Source organism: Saccopteryx bilineata, chromosome 2 (assembly GCF_036850765.1).
Source record: "Saccopteryx bilineata isolate mSacBil1 chromosome 2, mSacBil1_pri_phased_curated, whole genome shotgun sequence".
Taxonomy (NCBI): domain Eukaryota; kingdom Metazoa; phylum Chordata; class Mammalia; order Chiroptera; family Emballonuridae; genus Saccopteryx; species Saccopteryx bilineata.
In genome coordinates, this window is record NC_089491.1 from 368,357,355 (window position 1) to 368,371,493 (window position 14,139).

The 14,139-nt window shown below is 47.6% G+C and overlaps 1 protein-coding gene across 1 annotated transcript; it reads left to right on the top strand.

Annotated features, from left to right (window-relative positions):
• On the top strand, window positions 1-1,757 carry LOC136323539 (C-C motif chemokine 13-like). The gene is made up of 3 exons (XM_066255378.1): window positions 1-82; window positions 918-1,032; window positions 1,420-1,757. Exons 1-3 carry the CDS (start codon window positions 7-9, stop codon window positions 1,523-1,525), a joined length of 297 nt encoding a protein of 98 aa, XP_066111475.1. The 5' UTR covers window positions 1-6; the 3' UTR covers window positions 1,526-1,757.
• Window positions 1,758-14,139: the final 12,382 nt, after the last annotated feature.

Sequence of the window (14,139 nt, forward strand, 5' to 3'; positions counted from 1 at the left end):
TGCAGCATGAAGCTCTCCGCAGCCCTTCTGTGCCTCCTGCTCACAGCCGCCGCCTTCAGCCTCCAAGTGCTCGCTCAGCCAGGTGAGGCCCCTCCTTCTGTCCCTCCCCCCTTCTCTCTGTTTCTCTCTCCTTTTAGAAAGTCCTAAGCTAAAGTTCCCTCCTTCCCAACCTCTCAGAGCAGCCGGGGTTCCTAGGAGTTCCCCTGTAACATCTAACTTGATTTTATTTCTTTTTCATTGAATTTATTTGGGTGACCCTAGTGAACACTATTATACAGGTTTCGGGAGCACAATTCTACAATACAGCACATCTCTGGACACCTAGTGTGTGTTCTCCCCCTCAAGTCAAGTCTCCGCCCATCACTGTTTGTCCCCACCCCACCCCCAGCCCCGCAATCCCCACACTGTTGTCTCTGTTCATGAGTTCTCTCTCTCTCTCTCTCTCTCTCTCTCTCTCGTTTTTTTTTTTTTTACTCAGGCATCTCATTTTAAATACAGAAAGCAGAGCTCAGGTTGGGAACAAGGGGAGTTCTATCCTCCCGCCCCCCGCCCACCCCGGGCCACGGGAAAGCCAGAATAAAACCCGAGATGCCCACTCCAAACCCAGGGCCTTTGCTTTGGCCCAGCTGATCTTCCCAAACTCTGCAGAGTGAGGGGCATATCCAGGATCTGTCCTATTGTCCTCCAAGGTCAGCCGTGATGTGTCCCCACCATGCAGCTGAGAAAAGGGACTTCACATCTAGGTCCCACCGCCTTGGGGCCACGGCAGGAGCGCTGAACCCGGGGGTGGGGGTGGGAGGGTGAGACCCTCGCTCCCTTTCTGGCTGTCCCCTTCCTGCAGACATTTCCTGCTGCGGTCAAGCTGAGGGAAGCCCAGCACCTCCTCAAGGGCCTTTTCTTTGTGACTTGACTTCCAGATGCGTTCACCACGCTGCTCACTTGCTGTTTCACATTTAACAATAAGAAGATCCCCTTGCAGAGGCTGAAGAGCTATCAAATCACCAGCAGCCAGTGTGCCCAGAGAGCTGTCATGTGAGTGGAGAACCCCCGCTCGCCTCCACGCCCACCTCAGCTCACCCCATTCCCCAGAGCCCCCGACCCTAAGTCCTGGCCCAGAAGGCAGGCATCAGACTCCTTTGGGACTTTATAGTCAAGGGATAAGGTCTAACCAGACTATATAATCCAGATCCTCTCATTATCAGATCAAAAACAGGCCCAGAGAGGGACAGTAATAGCATGCTCCCTGACTGGGAGCCAGGTCACAACCTCGGGGTGGCTTTGGTGGCCAGGCCAGCTTCCCCCGGGGTGGCAAAAACAGCAACGATCTCCAGAGGCCCCTTCTGTAAACACCGTTCCTTCCTCCTGAAGGTAAAACCCTCAAGTGCGCCATCTAATGTGCTGGCCCTTCTGCATCCACAGCTTCAGAACCAAACTGGCCAAGGAGATCTGTGTCAGCCCAAAGGAGAAGTGGGTCCAGCAGTACGTGAAACACCTGGATCAAAGATCTCACAGCCGGAGGCCTTGAACTCTGCCAGCCGAGCTGCAGCCAAGCCTGAATAGGAAAAATGAGTATTTACTCTCCTCCGGCCACCCCTGGGCTAATAGCGCTGCAATTTTCAAATAGGGTGTTTTATGAAGCGAAACATTTTCGTCTTGAGGAATACATACTATTATTTGAATTGTTGCTGGTTTGGGGTTAATTTGGACTATTACACTCTTTTTCAAGCAAGGCCTTGAGCTGTCGGTTCCTGTCATGAGTGCATTCCTCCTCCTGTGGCATGGGGGGCGGGGTCCCTCTCCTGCCTACCTCCCGGGGCGGGGGGGGGGGGGGGTTGTGACCTTGCCTGCAGGAATCGTGGGGGTGAAGGACTGTTGCAACTAGGGAGGAAAGTGCCTTGAGATTGTCAGGCATTGTTCCCCAAGCGTGTTATTGTGGAAAGATGAATGCAATCGTAGAACTGCTGACTTTTTCCAGAAAAATACATTTTGTTTAAAATCTCTTACAGTGGTGTTTTCTTTGAAGGGAACTTCCAGTCAGTAGGGAGAGCTCTAGGGTGCAGGTGGATGGCAGAGGGCACTTCAGGAATGCAGGTTGCACCTGGCCGTGGCTAGCTGAGGCTCATCTGAGAGTTAGGGACGGTTCGACTTACCAGCCTTGAATATTCTAGAATAATGGCTCCAGTTCCAGTATCAGCTTCTAACTGGTCGGGCTGAGCTGGTGCCCCCTTGCTGGGAGCACTCCTCCATCCTGGAGTAATACACACATTATATGTACCTGATCACCCCCCACCCCGGTTGGGGAAAACCAGATTACCCAGTTCTAGTTAGCATTAAACTTGACAGAGAAGAGGCCCTGGCCAGTTGGCTCAGTGGTAGAGCGTTGGCCTGGCGTGCAGAAGTCCCGGGTTCGATTCCCGGCCAGGGCACACAGGAGAAGCGCCCATTTGCTTCTCCACCCCTCCCCCTCTCCTTCCTCTCTGTCTCTCTCTTCCCCTCCTGCAGCGAGGCTCCATTGGAGCAAAGATGGCCCGGGCGCTGGGGATGGCTCCTTGGCCTCTGCCCCAGGCGCTAGAGTGGCTCTGGTCGCAACAGAGCGACGCCCTGGAGGGGCAGAGCATCGCCCCCTGGTGGGCAGAGCGTCGCCCCCTGGTGGGCGTGCCGGGTGGATCCCGGTCGGGCGCATGCGGGAGTCTGTCTGACTGTCTCTCCCCGTTTCCAGCTTCAGGAAAGAAAAAAAAAAAAAAACTTGACAGAGAAGATAGGACAAGGTCAACCTTGGGGCTTGGGGTCAGCCTTGGAGGATGTCTCATGGTCACAGCAAGACTCTCATAGAAGAGGTACAGGGTGGAAAGGAGGGGAGGGGCTTGGAAGGGCGGTCCCTATATGCTCAGGAGTTTGGTTCCAAAGTGGAAACATTAGAGGCTTTAAAAAGAAGGTTGTGGTGTGGTTATAGAGGAATTGCAGTGTCCCGGTGGGGAGTTTGGCGTTAGTTCTGAAGACGGGAGGAAGACGCTCAAGGCTTTGGGGGATGTCAGGGACAGTAGCCTGTGGCCTTGGGCAGGATGGATGTGGCACGGGAGAACCAGGAGCAGCCTGGTCCAGGCAAGCGGAAATGAGGGAGTCAGGGCGGTCATGGGGGCGGGGGAGGGGGAGGAGGCTGTTCAGGAAGAGTGGACCAGACATGGGACATGCCAAATGCTGGAGAAAGAGGGAGAAGTCCTGAGACACAAGACATGAGACCCTCTCCCCTATAGCCACCAAGCTGGCTTTTAAAGGGGTGTCAATCTCGAGACCCAGAATTTACTGCCCTCCTTTGCTGTTGTCCCAAGGGTCACACATTATGCAAGTTGGAACTTATGATTATCCCTTCTTCTATGTCCACCAAGGGGTCTCTTGCCCTTCCTAAGACTGCCTCTCTCCTTTAATTGAGTTGTGTTGGCATCTCTATGATACCTGGGCCTTCCACTTATGCTGGACACTCACCAGGACCCTCCTGTAATGCCGGTGGTCAAGGCCAGGCAGGTTCACATTGAATTCAGGCAGTCAGTAGAGGAACTGCAGAGCCGGAAAGCATTGGGCCATTGACCATTTATTGGAGGCTCGCAGAGATGGGTGAGCGAATAAACCAAGGAAAACCGCTCATTGCAGTGGAGGGCAAGGGATGAGGAAAATCACCCCTCACGGTGGCGGCTGAGGGAATCAGGGAACTGTGCCTCGTGGTAGAGGGAGAGCCATCTGGGAGAATCGCCCCCAAGGGAAAGCACCCATAGCTTTTCCTAGAGACACACACCTGGCTTTCTGCTACGTGCTCACGCACTAATCGTGCAAAGTGTTCGCAGCCAGGAAACCAGCGAGCAAGACTAACAGCTGTTTTCCCCACACCTCCCCAAGGAGAAGGCCCTGTTAACCCACTCCACAGGGCCTGTGCTATGCTGGGTCAAGCAATCACCTGGCATCTTGGGACATTGGAAAAGTTTCTGATCTGGAAGGCAGGAGCCCTGGACTCCAATGCCAGATCTAACCCTGACTTGCTAAGTATCCTCAGTCCTGTCTACATCCCTCCCCAGCCCTCAGTCTCCTCATCTGTAAAATGGGACTGTCAATATCTTATAGGCAGGTGACCTCACAACATCACCTCCAGCCGGAGCAGCTATGACTTTTGAATAACATCAGCCCCTGAACCCTCTGGGTAGGGCAGGAAGGGAGGGTGTCCCGAACCCAAATGTGGACCCAGCCCTGGGCACAAGCTTGCTGCTACACTGTGCCTTGTCCCCCTGCCAAGCTGGAAGCCAAGAGTCTACATCACAGCTCGAGTCAACACTTAGCCCCCAGGACAAAGACAGTCAGCTGAGTGGAGTCAATCATTTATTGGTTCATAGTGACAAGAGATCAGTTCCCTTGGCACCAGGTTTAACATGTCTCTCCCTACCCCCACCCTCCAGCCCCTGGCCCGAGCCTCTCAATGCCAATCAAGTTAGCACCCTGAAATCCCTGTGGGGTCTAAGAGGTACAGGGAAGCAGGGATTGAAGACTCTATAATTTAAATACATAAAGTGCGACAATATAGCTTATCAGGACCCAGCCGACCTTCCACGACCCAGCAAAATTGGTGCAAAGCTGGTGAAGGGTTGTGAGTTGTGGGGTTGTGGAGGTGGGATGGGGGGGGGGGGAGAGGTAAAGCCACACGGTCTCCGGAGTCCTGGGTAGAAAGGTATCAAATCACATTTCCTTTGTCTTGCAGGGCTGTAGCTTGTCTAAGAGGTCATCAACCCATTGGTCTCCTTTCAAGGCACAGTGCTCTTTGCCCTTTCTCAATGATAATCTGTGGGCAGAAAACAAAGGAGGCACCAAGTCACTCGCTGGGTACCACGTACAAGTCCCATCTTCCCCTCTTTGCTGCTGCATGCCCCTGAGCCACTGTCTCTGTAAAATATGAATCCAACACATCCGAGCCGTGGCTTGCGCACCAGGCAGAATGCCCAAGCTTCAGGGGAAGCTTATTGTGTTTCCTGGGCCTCTTCCCCTGAGATGTCGATCAGTGTACCAGGGTGCCGCTGAGGACGGAAAATATTCTGAGGATCACTAGCCCAGAAAATCCCCTTCCTAGACTATCTTGGAGGGCCCCTCTCCCCCATCGTTTCCTGTGTCTGTGTACATCCGGGGTGCTCAGTCCCTGTTTGGGTATGTGTTTCTTTTCTGATCTGCCCACCTTCTCAACTTGGCTATTGTCCTAACTATAGACCAGTTCGGCCTTTTATTATCTGGGTGATCTGAATGCTTTCCCCCTCCCTGAACCTCATTTTTCATGATAATAAAAATGGGCACCCCAAGGTGGTCAACCAAAGCAACACACACGGAAGTGCCATATGGACTCTGAACAAGTGTGGGCTGCTTCATTCAAGCTTCGTAGTGACCCCGTGATGACGTTCTCGTGTTTCTCCGCTTCACAGGTAAGGAGTGCAAAGGATAATGCAGTGCAGAAGAGTTACCTGCCCCAAGTCACCTAAGACTATGGGTTGGCAAACCTGGAGTCAGGAGCTAATTGGGACACCCCTCTTGCTCTTTTCGCTATGTAGTAATGCCTGAACCTTTTAAGCAATTTCTTCCTCTGGGCATAAAATATTACAACATAATACTTGGTTCCTTGAAACTCCAAGAAATAAAAGCCACTGCAGGAACACAGGTGCAGCACTCCTGGCACATGCTAGGAAGCACGGAGCGCCCCCTAGTGCCCACAGTCAGCTCTGCACCCAGGTTTTGATGGCCTCGCTCTCTGGGTTTAGAAACCTTAACCTGGTGGGACATTGCCATCTAGCGTCCGAGAGTCTAATTTTGGATGGAAGAGAGGTCAGGAACTGACCAGGGAATGATACTCACATTACACCCCTCTGATGGGGGCAGAAGGAACTGGTATCTTTGTAACACGTGATTCTTTTCTTGTGAATCTTTTTCCTCATAAACTTGAAGCAACAAATGGAGGATGGCACTTGCACTATAAGAGAAACACAAAAATGGTTTTATCTCTTTCTCAACCTGGGTTTCTTTCCTCTCTTTCCGGCTGGTTTTAAAATCAACAAAACCCTCCAGGACAGGCTTAGGCTGTGGAACCACATTTAGAGGGCCCTGGTGCAGCGCTGGCCTGTCAGCCACCTGGTTCTGTACTTAGGCTGAGTCAGGACCCTGGGGTTCAGATCCTGGCTCCCCTAAAGCCAGCTAGTGGCCATGATCGATGAGCCTCACGGGGGCCCCAGATCTACCATCTGTAAAGTAAAACCTTTCAGACTGATCTCCGAAGCCTCTTCCAGCTCTGACATCCCACCCGTAGGGAGTGGTGCTGCCCTGATATTTGAGTTCGAGGGCTCTGGACCTCAGACCCCGGGGACCTGGCGAGTCTGGTGCATGCCGTCCAAGAAACTGGGGCGGGATGAGAAACTGTCCCAGACGTTCAAACTGATAAAATGACAAGAGAGGAGCTTCCAGAAACTAGTCAACACCCCAGTTTACTCTCCAGAATGCCCTGTTCCCCTCGTCCTCAGCTGTGTCCTCACCCCCAACCCCCACTCTGCTGGTTTGTACACACCACCACCCCCCACCCAGCCCACCCTCTAAAGATTTGCATTCCAATCCTTGCTCCTTCCTCCTGGTTTTACTGTTTTTAAAACCCCTCTTGTATATTAAGTATTAGGTCAGTATTCTCTACAGTTTGAGAAGGTAGGCATTATCAGCCCCACTTTAATGACAGGGACAACCAGAGTTTGAGAAGTAAAGTGACTTGCCCAAGGTTAGTCAACTGTCATAGCCTCAGGTCCTCACCTCTGCCCATCATCTGTCACATTGTGGAAGCAAGAGCCAGTGTCGCCCTCAGACCTCCCAGCTTAGACCAATAACCTCCCAGCTCCCACACAACAGTCCGCAGAATCCGGATGAGGCTGAGCCCCTTCTCACCAAGGCCTGTGGCTCAACAGTCTGTGTTTGCTCAGACTCGTGCTTCTCCTACTGGCCCTCTGCCCCCCACCCATTCCAAGTCCTGCATCCTCCTCTTCAGGAAGAACTCTTCCTGGAGCAGAGGAGACAGAGGCAGTGAGTTTAGGGTAAGCCCTGCCTGAAACCCCAGAGCGCCTGCCTGCGTTTTTGCCCTCCCCAAAGTGAAGCCAAGTGTCTCCAGCTCCACTCACGGCTCATGCTGCTCACATCCTGCAGCCACATCCCAGCCACCAGCAGGCACACCAGGGCCACGGTGATGAGCTTCATTGCGGGCTTTCTGGCTCAGGCCTCCCTGGAATGGTCTCAATGAGGCTGGTGAGGCTAAGTGCTCTCCCCTGGCCCATCTTGCAGAGCTCAGGGCTTTTATTAGAGAGAAGATGAGTGGGTGGGGGTTTGCAGGCCTGGTGCAGAGGTGGGGAAGTCACCAGGAGAAGAGGTGATTACTCAGGTCCACTCTGAACACACCTCTCCCTATTTCTTTTAGGCGTGTGCAACTTCCTCGCGTGCCGGAGCAGATAAGGATCTCGAAAAAAATGAGTAGGAGCTGTTCCTCTGAGAAGTGGAAAAGGGTACACGAGAGGAAGTGGCCTGTTTGTGGCTTCTCTGATCCCACATCTCTTCATCCAGGGATGCAGCCTCTGTCCCCAGATCATGGCAGAGCTGAAGAGCCCTGGACCAGGACTGAGACATGTGTGTGTGAAGCCCAGCCCTTCAAGTTAGCAGTTGCGCAAACTTGCCCGAGTCAGTACAAGATGGAAATAGGAACCCGTGCCTTATGGGTGTGTGATAGCATTAAGAAAGATCTGCTATGTCAAGTGCCTGGCCCAGATATTTCCTTTGGCAATCATTTCACATTTTTCTGCCCTGTTCTAGGTGCTCTGTTAGCCAGACAGAAAAATTAATGAGCTGCACAGCCTGACCTCCATCGAGCTGCTGCCTGTTGACTCACATATAAGAAAATAAAAGCCAAGAGAAGACAAGATGGTGATGGAGTAGGTGGATGTACCAACTCCCACCTCCCAGAACCAAAGTGGATTACAAACTAATTATAAGAACTATCATCTGGTGGCCCTGGCTGGTTGGCTCAGCCGTAGAGCGTCAGCCTGGAGTGTGGGGGACCCGGGTTCGATTCCCAGCCAGGGCACATAGGAGAAGTGCCCATCTGCTTCTCCACCCCTCCCCTCCTTCCTCTCTGTCTCTCTCTTCCCCTCCCGCAGCCAAGGCTCCATTGGAGCAAAGATGGCCCAGGTGCTGGGGATGGCTCCTTGGCCTCTGCCTCAGGCGCTAGAGTGGCTCTGGTCGCGGCAGAGCGACGCCCCGGAGGGGCAGAGCATCGCCCCCTGGTGGGCAGAACGTCGCCCCTGGTGGGCGTGCCGGGTGGATCCCGGTCGGGCGCATGCGGGAGTCTGTCTGACTGTCTCTCCCCATTTCCAGCTTTAGAAAAAGAAAATAAAAATAAAAATAAAAATAAAAATAAAAATAAAAATAAAAAAGAACTATCATCTGGAAAAACCAACTTTGGACTAAACTAAGAGGACTCTTCAACCAAGGAACACTGAAGAAGCTACACCAAGACTGGTAGGAAAAGCAGAAATGCGGAGAGGGCTGCCCAGCTCCCCAGAGCGAACGGCAGCCGGGAGAAACTCGGGTAGCGGGAAGTGAGTTTAGCAGAGAGGGGAGGGTCCTGAATCCCAGGAACAAAGCCCCAGCCTGCAGCCCCAGAGCCTAGAAGAGGTGTATGGACAGTATTTAGCAGGAAACAAGGCAGTATACTGTTTGTGAGAAAGAGTCTGATTTCTCAGACCCAGGATTCTTCTTAAGGGACTGTGCAGAAAACCTCTCTCACAACCACTCACCCGGGGCTCCGGGGAATGGGCAGAGAGGAGAAGATCAGAGTAGCAGGAAGAGAGTGTAATCTAGGAGGCACAGGGAGAAACATTTTGGGAGACAGCCACCCTAACCCCTGGGACGAGTCACTCCCCAAATCTGAAGTGAATATTTCCCCTGGAAATAGCAATGCCAGCAAAGGGAAGCAGGACACCAGCCAAACAAGCTCTCCCGTGGCACTCAGAGCAGAGTCGCTTAGAAGGAGGGAGCTCTCCGGGCTATAGTAGTGAGTATTAGGGTCTGAGCTGCAGCACCCCCACCCACACGGCTGAGGGTTCCCTGGAGGGCGGGCGGCAGCGGGATGCGGAGGCGCGGTTCTGTCACCGAGGGCAGAAGCGGGGTGGCCACCACTGGGCCCAGGTGTGAGCTCAGTCTTGCCTGGCTTGGGAGGAGGAGGCATACAAAAGCAGTCAAGCCCAGCTGCCGCCACCTGTAATCCAGCCTGCGGAAGAAGGGCGGGAACCCTGGAGGGGGTGGAGACCAGCCCTTGAGCAAGGGTGCAGGAGCACAGCCTTGCCCCGCCTGTGGAACCCAGGCTTGTGGCCTGACTTGGGAACTGGCTCCTCCCATGGGGGTGCAGCCAAAAGCCCAGAACAGGCAGAGTCCACTACTGAGCATGGGCACGCAGTCCTGCCTGGCCTGTGGAGCCAAGGCTAGCAGCCCTCCCACGAGTGGGCTCCTCCTGCAAGAGTGAGGTGGAAGCCCAGAAACAGGTCGAGACCCGCAGCTGAGCAAAGGTGCTCGCCACTGCCCTCAGGGCCGAGCATAACGCCACCCACGGGGGCAGGGCAAAGGCCAAGGACATCAAGCTTGTACACCCGAGCACGTGATCACAGCCACCCTGTAAAGGAAAGGCGGAAACCACAGCAACAGCCCCAGTGGGAAGACACCGGCAACGTCCATACCCAAACGCCCTAGGCAGCAACAGCAGAGAGGGTGGTGGGCCTGTAGACAGACCATACCTAGGGAACAGAGGCCACACCCAGTGGGCTCCAGTGACCAAGATCTTCTTTTACACAGAGAAGATGAGAAGGCAGAGAAAGGCAACACAAATGAGTCAAGAGAAATCCCCAGAAAAGGACCTGAATAAAACAGATATAACCAAATTACCAGATGCAGAGTTTAAAATAACAATTATTGGGATGCTCAAAGATATTAGAACAACAATAGATGGTCATTATGAACACCTAAATAAAGAGATAGCAGATATAAAAATGAACATTGAAATAATAAAAAAGAATCAGTCAGAAATGACAAATACAATATCAGAAATGAAGAACACAATGGAAGGAATTAAAAGCAGGATGGATGAAGCTGAGAATTGAATCAGTGAGTTAGAGGACACAATAAATAAAGGCATGGAAGCAGAGCAGAAAAAAGAAAAGAGACTCAAAAAATCTGAGGAAACTCTTAAAGAGCTCTGTGATAACATGAAGAGAAATAACATCCGTGTCATAGGGGTTTCTGAAGAAGAAGAGAAAGAACAAGGGATAGAGACTTAGTTCAACCATATCATAGCTGAAAACTTCCCTCAATTTAGGCAGGAAAACATCTCACATGTTCAGGAAGCACAGAGAACTCCATTAAAGAGAAACCCAAAGAAATCAACACCAAGACACATCATAATTAAAATACCAAAGCTAAGTGATAAAGAGAAAATATTAAAAACTGCTAGAGAAAAAAAGACTATCACTTACAAAGGAGTCCCCATAAGGATGACTTCTGAATTCTCAACAAAAACACTTGAGGCCAAAGGGAATGGCAGGAAATATTCAAAGTAATGTAGAACAAGAGCCTACAACCAAGACTACTTTATCCAGCAAGGCTATCGTTTAAAATTGAAGGAGAAATAAAAAGATTTCCAGACAAAAAAAAAAACTCAAGGAATTTACTACAACCAAACCAAGGCTGCAAGAAATGCTAAGGGACCTGTTGTAAACAGATCAAAGGAGAAAAAGAATATAGCAAAACAGGAATACAATTTTAAAGAATAAAATGGCAATAAACAATTACATATCAATAATAATCTTAAATGTAAATGGATTAAATAATCCGATCAAAAGACATAGGGTAGCTGCACGGATAAGAAAACAGGACCCATATATATGCTGTCTACAAGAGACACACCTTAAAAAAAAAGATGCACATAGACTGAAGATAAATGGATGGAAAAAAATATTTCACATAAATGGAAATAAAAAAAAGCTGGGGTAGCAATACTTATATCAGACAAAGTGGACTTTAAAACAAAGACTATAGTAAGAGATAAAAAAGGTCACTACATAATGATAAAGGGAGCAATCCAACAGGAAGATATAACCATTATAAATATATACACACCTAATATAGGAGCACCTAAATATATAAAGCAGACTTTGATGGATTTAAAGGGCGAGATCAACAGCAATACTATAATAGTAGGGGATTTCAATACCCCACTAACATCACTAGATAGATCCTCAAGAAAGAAAATTAACAAAGAAACAGCAGACTTAAAGGACACACTAGATCAACTCGATTTAATAGATATCTTCAGAACCTTTCACCCTAAAGCAGCAGAATATACATTCCTTTCAAGTGCTCATGGTACATTCTCTAGAATAGACCACATATTAGGGCACAAAAGCAGTCTCAACAAATTTAAGAAGATTGAAATAATATCGAGCACTTTCTCTGATCACAATGGCATAAAACTAGAAATCAACCACAACAGAAAAACTGAAAAATACCCAAACACTTGGAAACTAAATAGCATGTTATTAAATAATGAATAGATAAACAATGAGATCAAAGAAGAAATTAAAAAATTCCTGGAAATGAACGATAATGAGCATATATCAACTCAAAATTTATGGGACACAGCAAAAGCAGTCTTGAGAGGGAGGTTCATAGCATTACAGGCATACCTCAAGAAGCTAGAAAAAACTCAAATAAACAACTTGACCCTACATCTAAAAGAACTAGAAAAAGAACAGCAAGTAAAGCCCAGAGCTAGTAGAAGGAAGGAAATAATAAAGATCAGAGCAGAAATAAATGACATAGAGGCTAAAGAAACAATACAGAGGATCAATGAAACTAGGAGCTGGTTCTTTGAAAAGGTAAACAAGATCAATGAACCTTTAATGAGACTCACCAAGAAAAAAAGAGAGAGGATTCAAATAAATAAAATTAGAAATGAGAGTGGAGAAATAACAACTGACACAACAGAAATACAAAATATTGTAAGAAAATACTATGAAGAACTGTACGCCAAAAATCTAGACAACCTAGATGAAATGGACAAATTCCTTGAAACATAATCTTCCAAAAATTAATCTGGAAGAATCAAAAAACCTAAACAGACCAATTACAACAAATAAGATTGAACCAGTTATCAAAAAGCTCCCAAAAAAGAAAAGTCCTGGGCCTGATGGCTTCACAAGTGAATTCTACCAAATATTCATAGAAGAACTAACTCCTATCCTTCTCAAGCTATTTCAAAAAATTCAAGAGGAAGGAAGACTTCCAAGCTCCTTTTATGAGGCAAGTATAATTCTGATTCCAAAACCAGGCAAAGACCACACAAAGAAAGAAAATTATAGGCCAATATCTCTGATGAATTTAGATGCAAAAATCCTCAACAAAATATTAGCAAACCGGATCCAGCAATATATAAAAAAAATGATACCAGGATCAAATGGGATTTATTCTTGGGAGGCAAAGCTGGTACAATATTTGCAAATCAATCAATGTGATTCATCACATAAACAAAAGGAAGGAGAATAACCACATGATAATTTCAATAGATACAGAAAAAGCATTTGATAAAATTCAGCACCCATTCATGATCAAAACTCTCAGCAAAGTGCGAATACAAGGAACATACCTCAACATGATAAAGGCCATCTATGACAAACCCACAGCCAACATCATACTCAATGGGCAAAAATTAAAATCAGTCCCCTTAAGATCAGGAACAAGGCAGGGGTGCCCCCTTTCACCACTCTTATTTAACATGGTCCTGGAAGTCCTAGCCACAGCAATCAGATAAGAAAAAGAAATAAAAGGCATCCAAATTAAAAAAGAAGTAAAACTATCATTATTTGCAGATGATATGATATTATATATAGAAAACCCTAAAGTCGCAGTCAAAAAACTACTAGACCTGGTAAATGAATTCAACAAGGTGGCAGGATATAAAATTAATACTCAGAAATCAGAGGCATTTTTATACACTAACAATGAACTGTCAGAAAGAGAAATTAAGGAATCAATCCCCTTTACCATTGCAACCAAAAAAATTAAGTACCTAGGAATAAATTTAACCAGGGAGATTAAAGATTTGTACTCGGAAAATTATAAAACATTGATAAAAGAAACCAGGGAAGATACAAACAAGTGGAAGCATATACCATGCTCATAGTTAGGAAGAATAAACATCATTAAAATGTCTATATTACCCAAAGCAATTTATAAATTCAATGCAATAGCAATTAAAATACCAATAACTTACTTCAAAGATATAGAACACATATTCCAAAAATTTATATGGAACCAAAAGACAACATGAATAGCCTCAGCAATCCTGAAAAGGAACAATAAAGTATGAGGTATCACACTTCCAGATATCAAGTTATACTATAAGGCCATTGTACTCAAAACAGCCTGGTACTGGCATAAGAACAGGCATATAGATCAATGGAACAGAACTGAGAACCCAGAAATAAACCCACACCTTTATGGACAACTGATATTTGACAAAGGAGGTAAGAGCATACATTGGAGTAAAGACAGCCTCTTCAACAAATGGTGTTGGAAAAATTGGAAAGCTACCTGCAAAAAAATGAAACTAGACCACCAACTTACACCATTCACAAAAATCAACTCAAAATGGATAAAAGACTTAAATATAAGCCGTAAAACCATAAGCATCTTAGAAGAAAACATAGGCAGTAAGCTCTCTGACATCTCTTGCAGCAATATATTTGCCGATTTGTCTCCACAGGCAAGTGAAATAAAAGACTGGATAAACAAACGGGACTATATCAAACTAAAAAGCTTCTGCACAGCTAAAGACAATAAGAACAGAATAAAAAGACAAACTACACAATGGGAGAATATATTAGACAATGTGTCTAATAAGGGGTTAATAACCAAAATTTATAAAGAACTTGTAAAACTTAATACCAGGAAGACAAACAATCCAATCAAAAAATGGGCAAAAGAAATGAATAGACACTTCTCCAAAGAGGACATACAGATGGCCAATAGGCATATGAAAAAATGCTC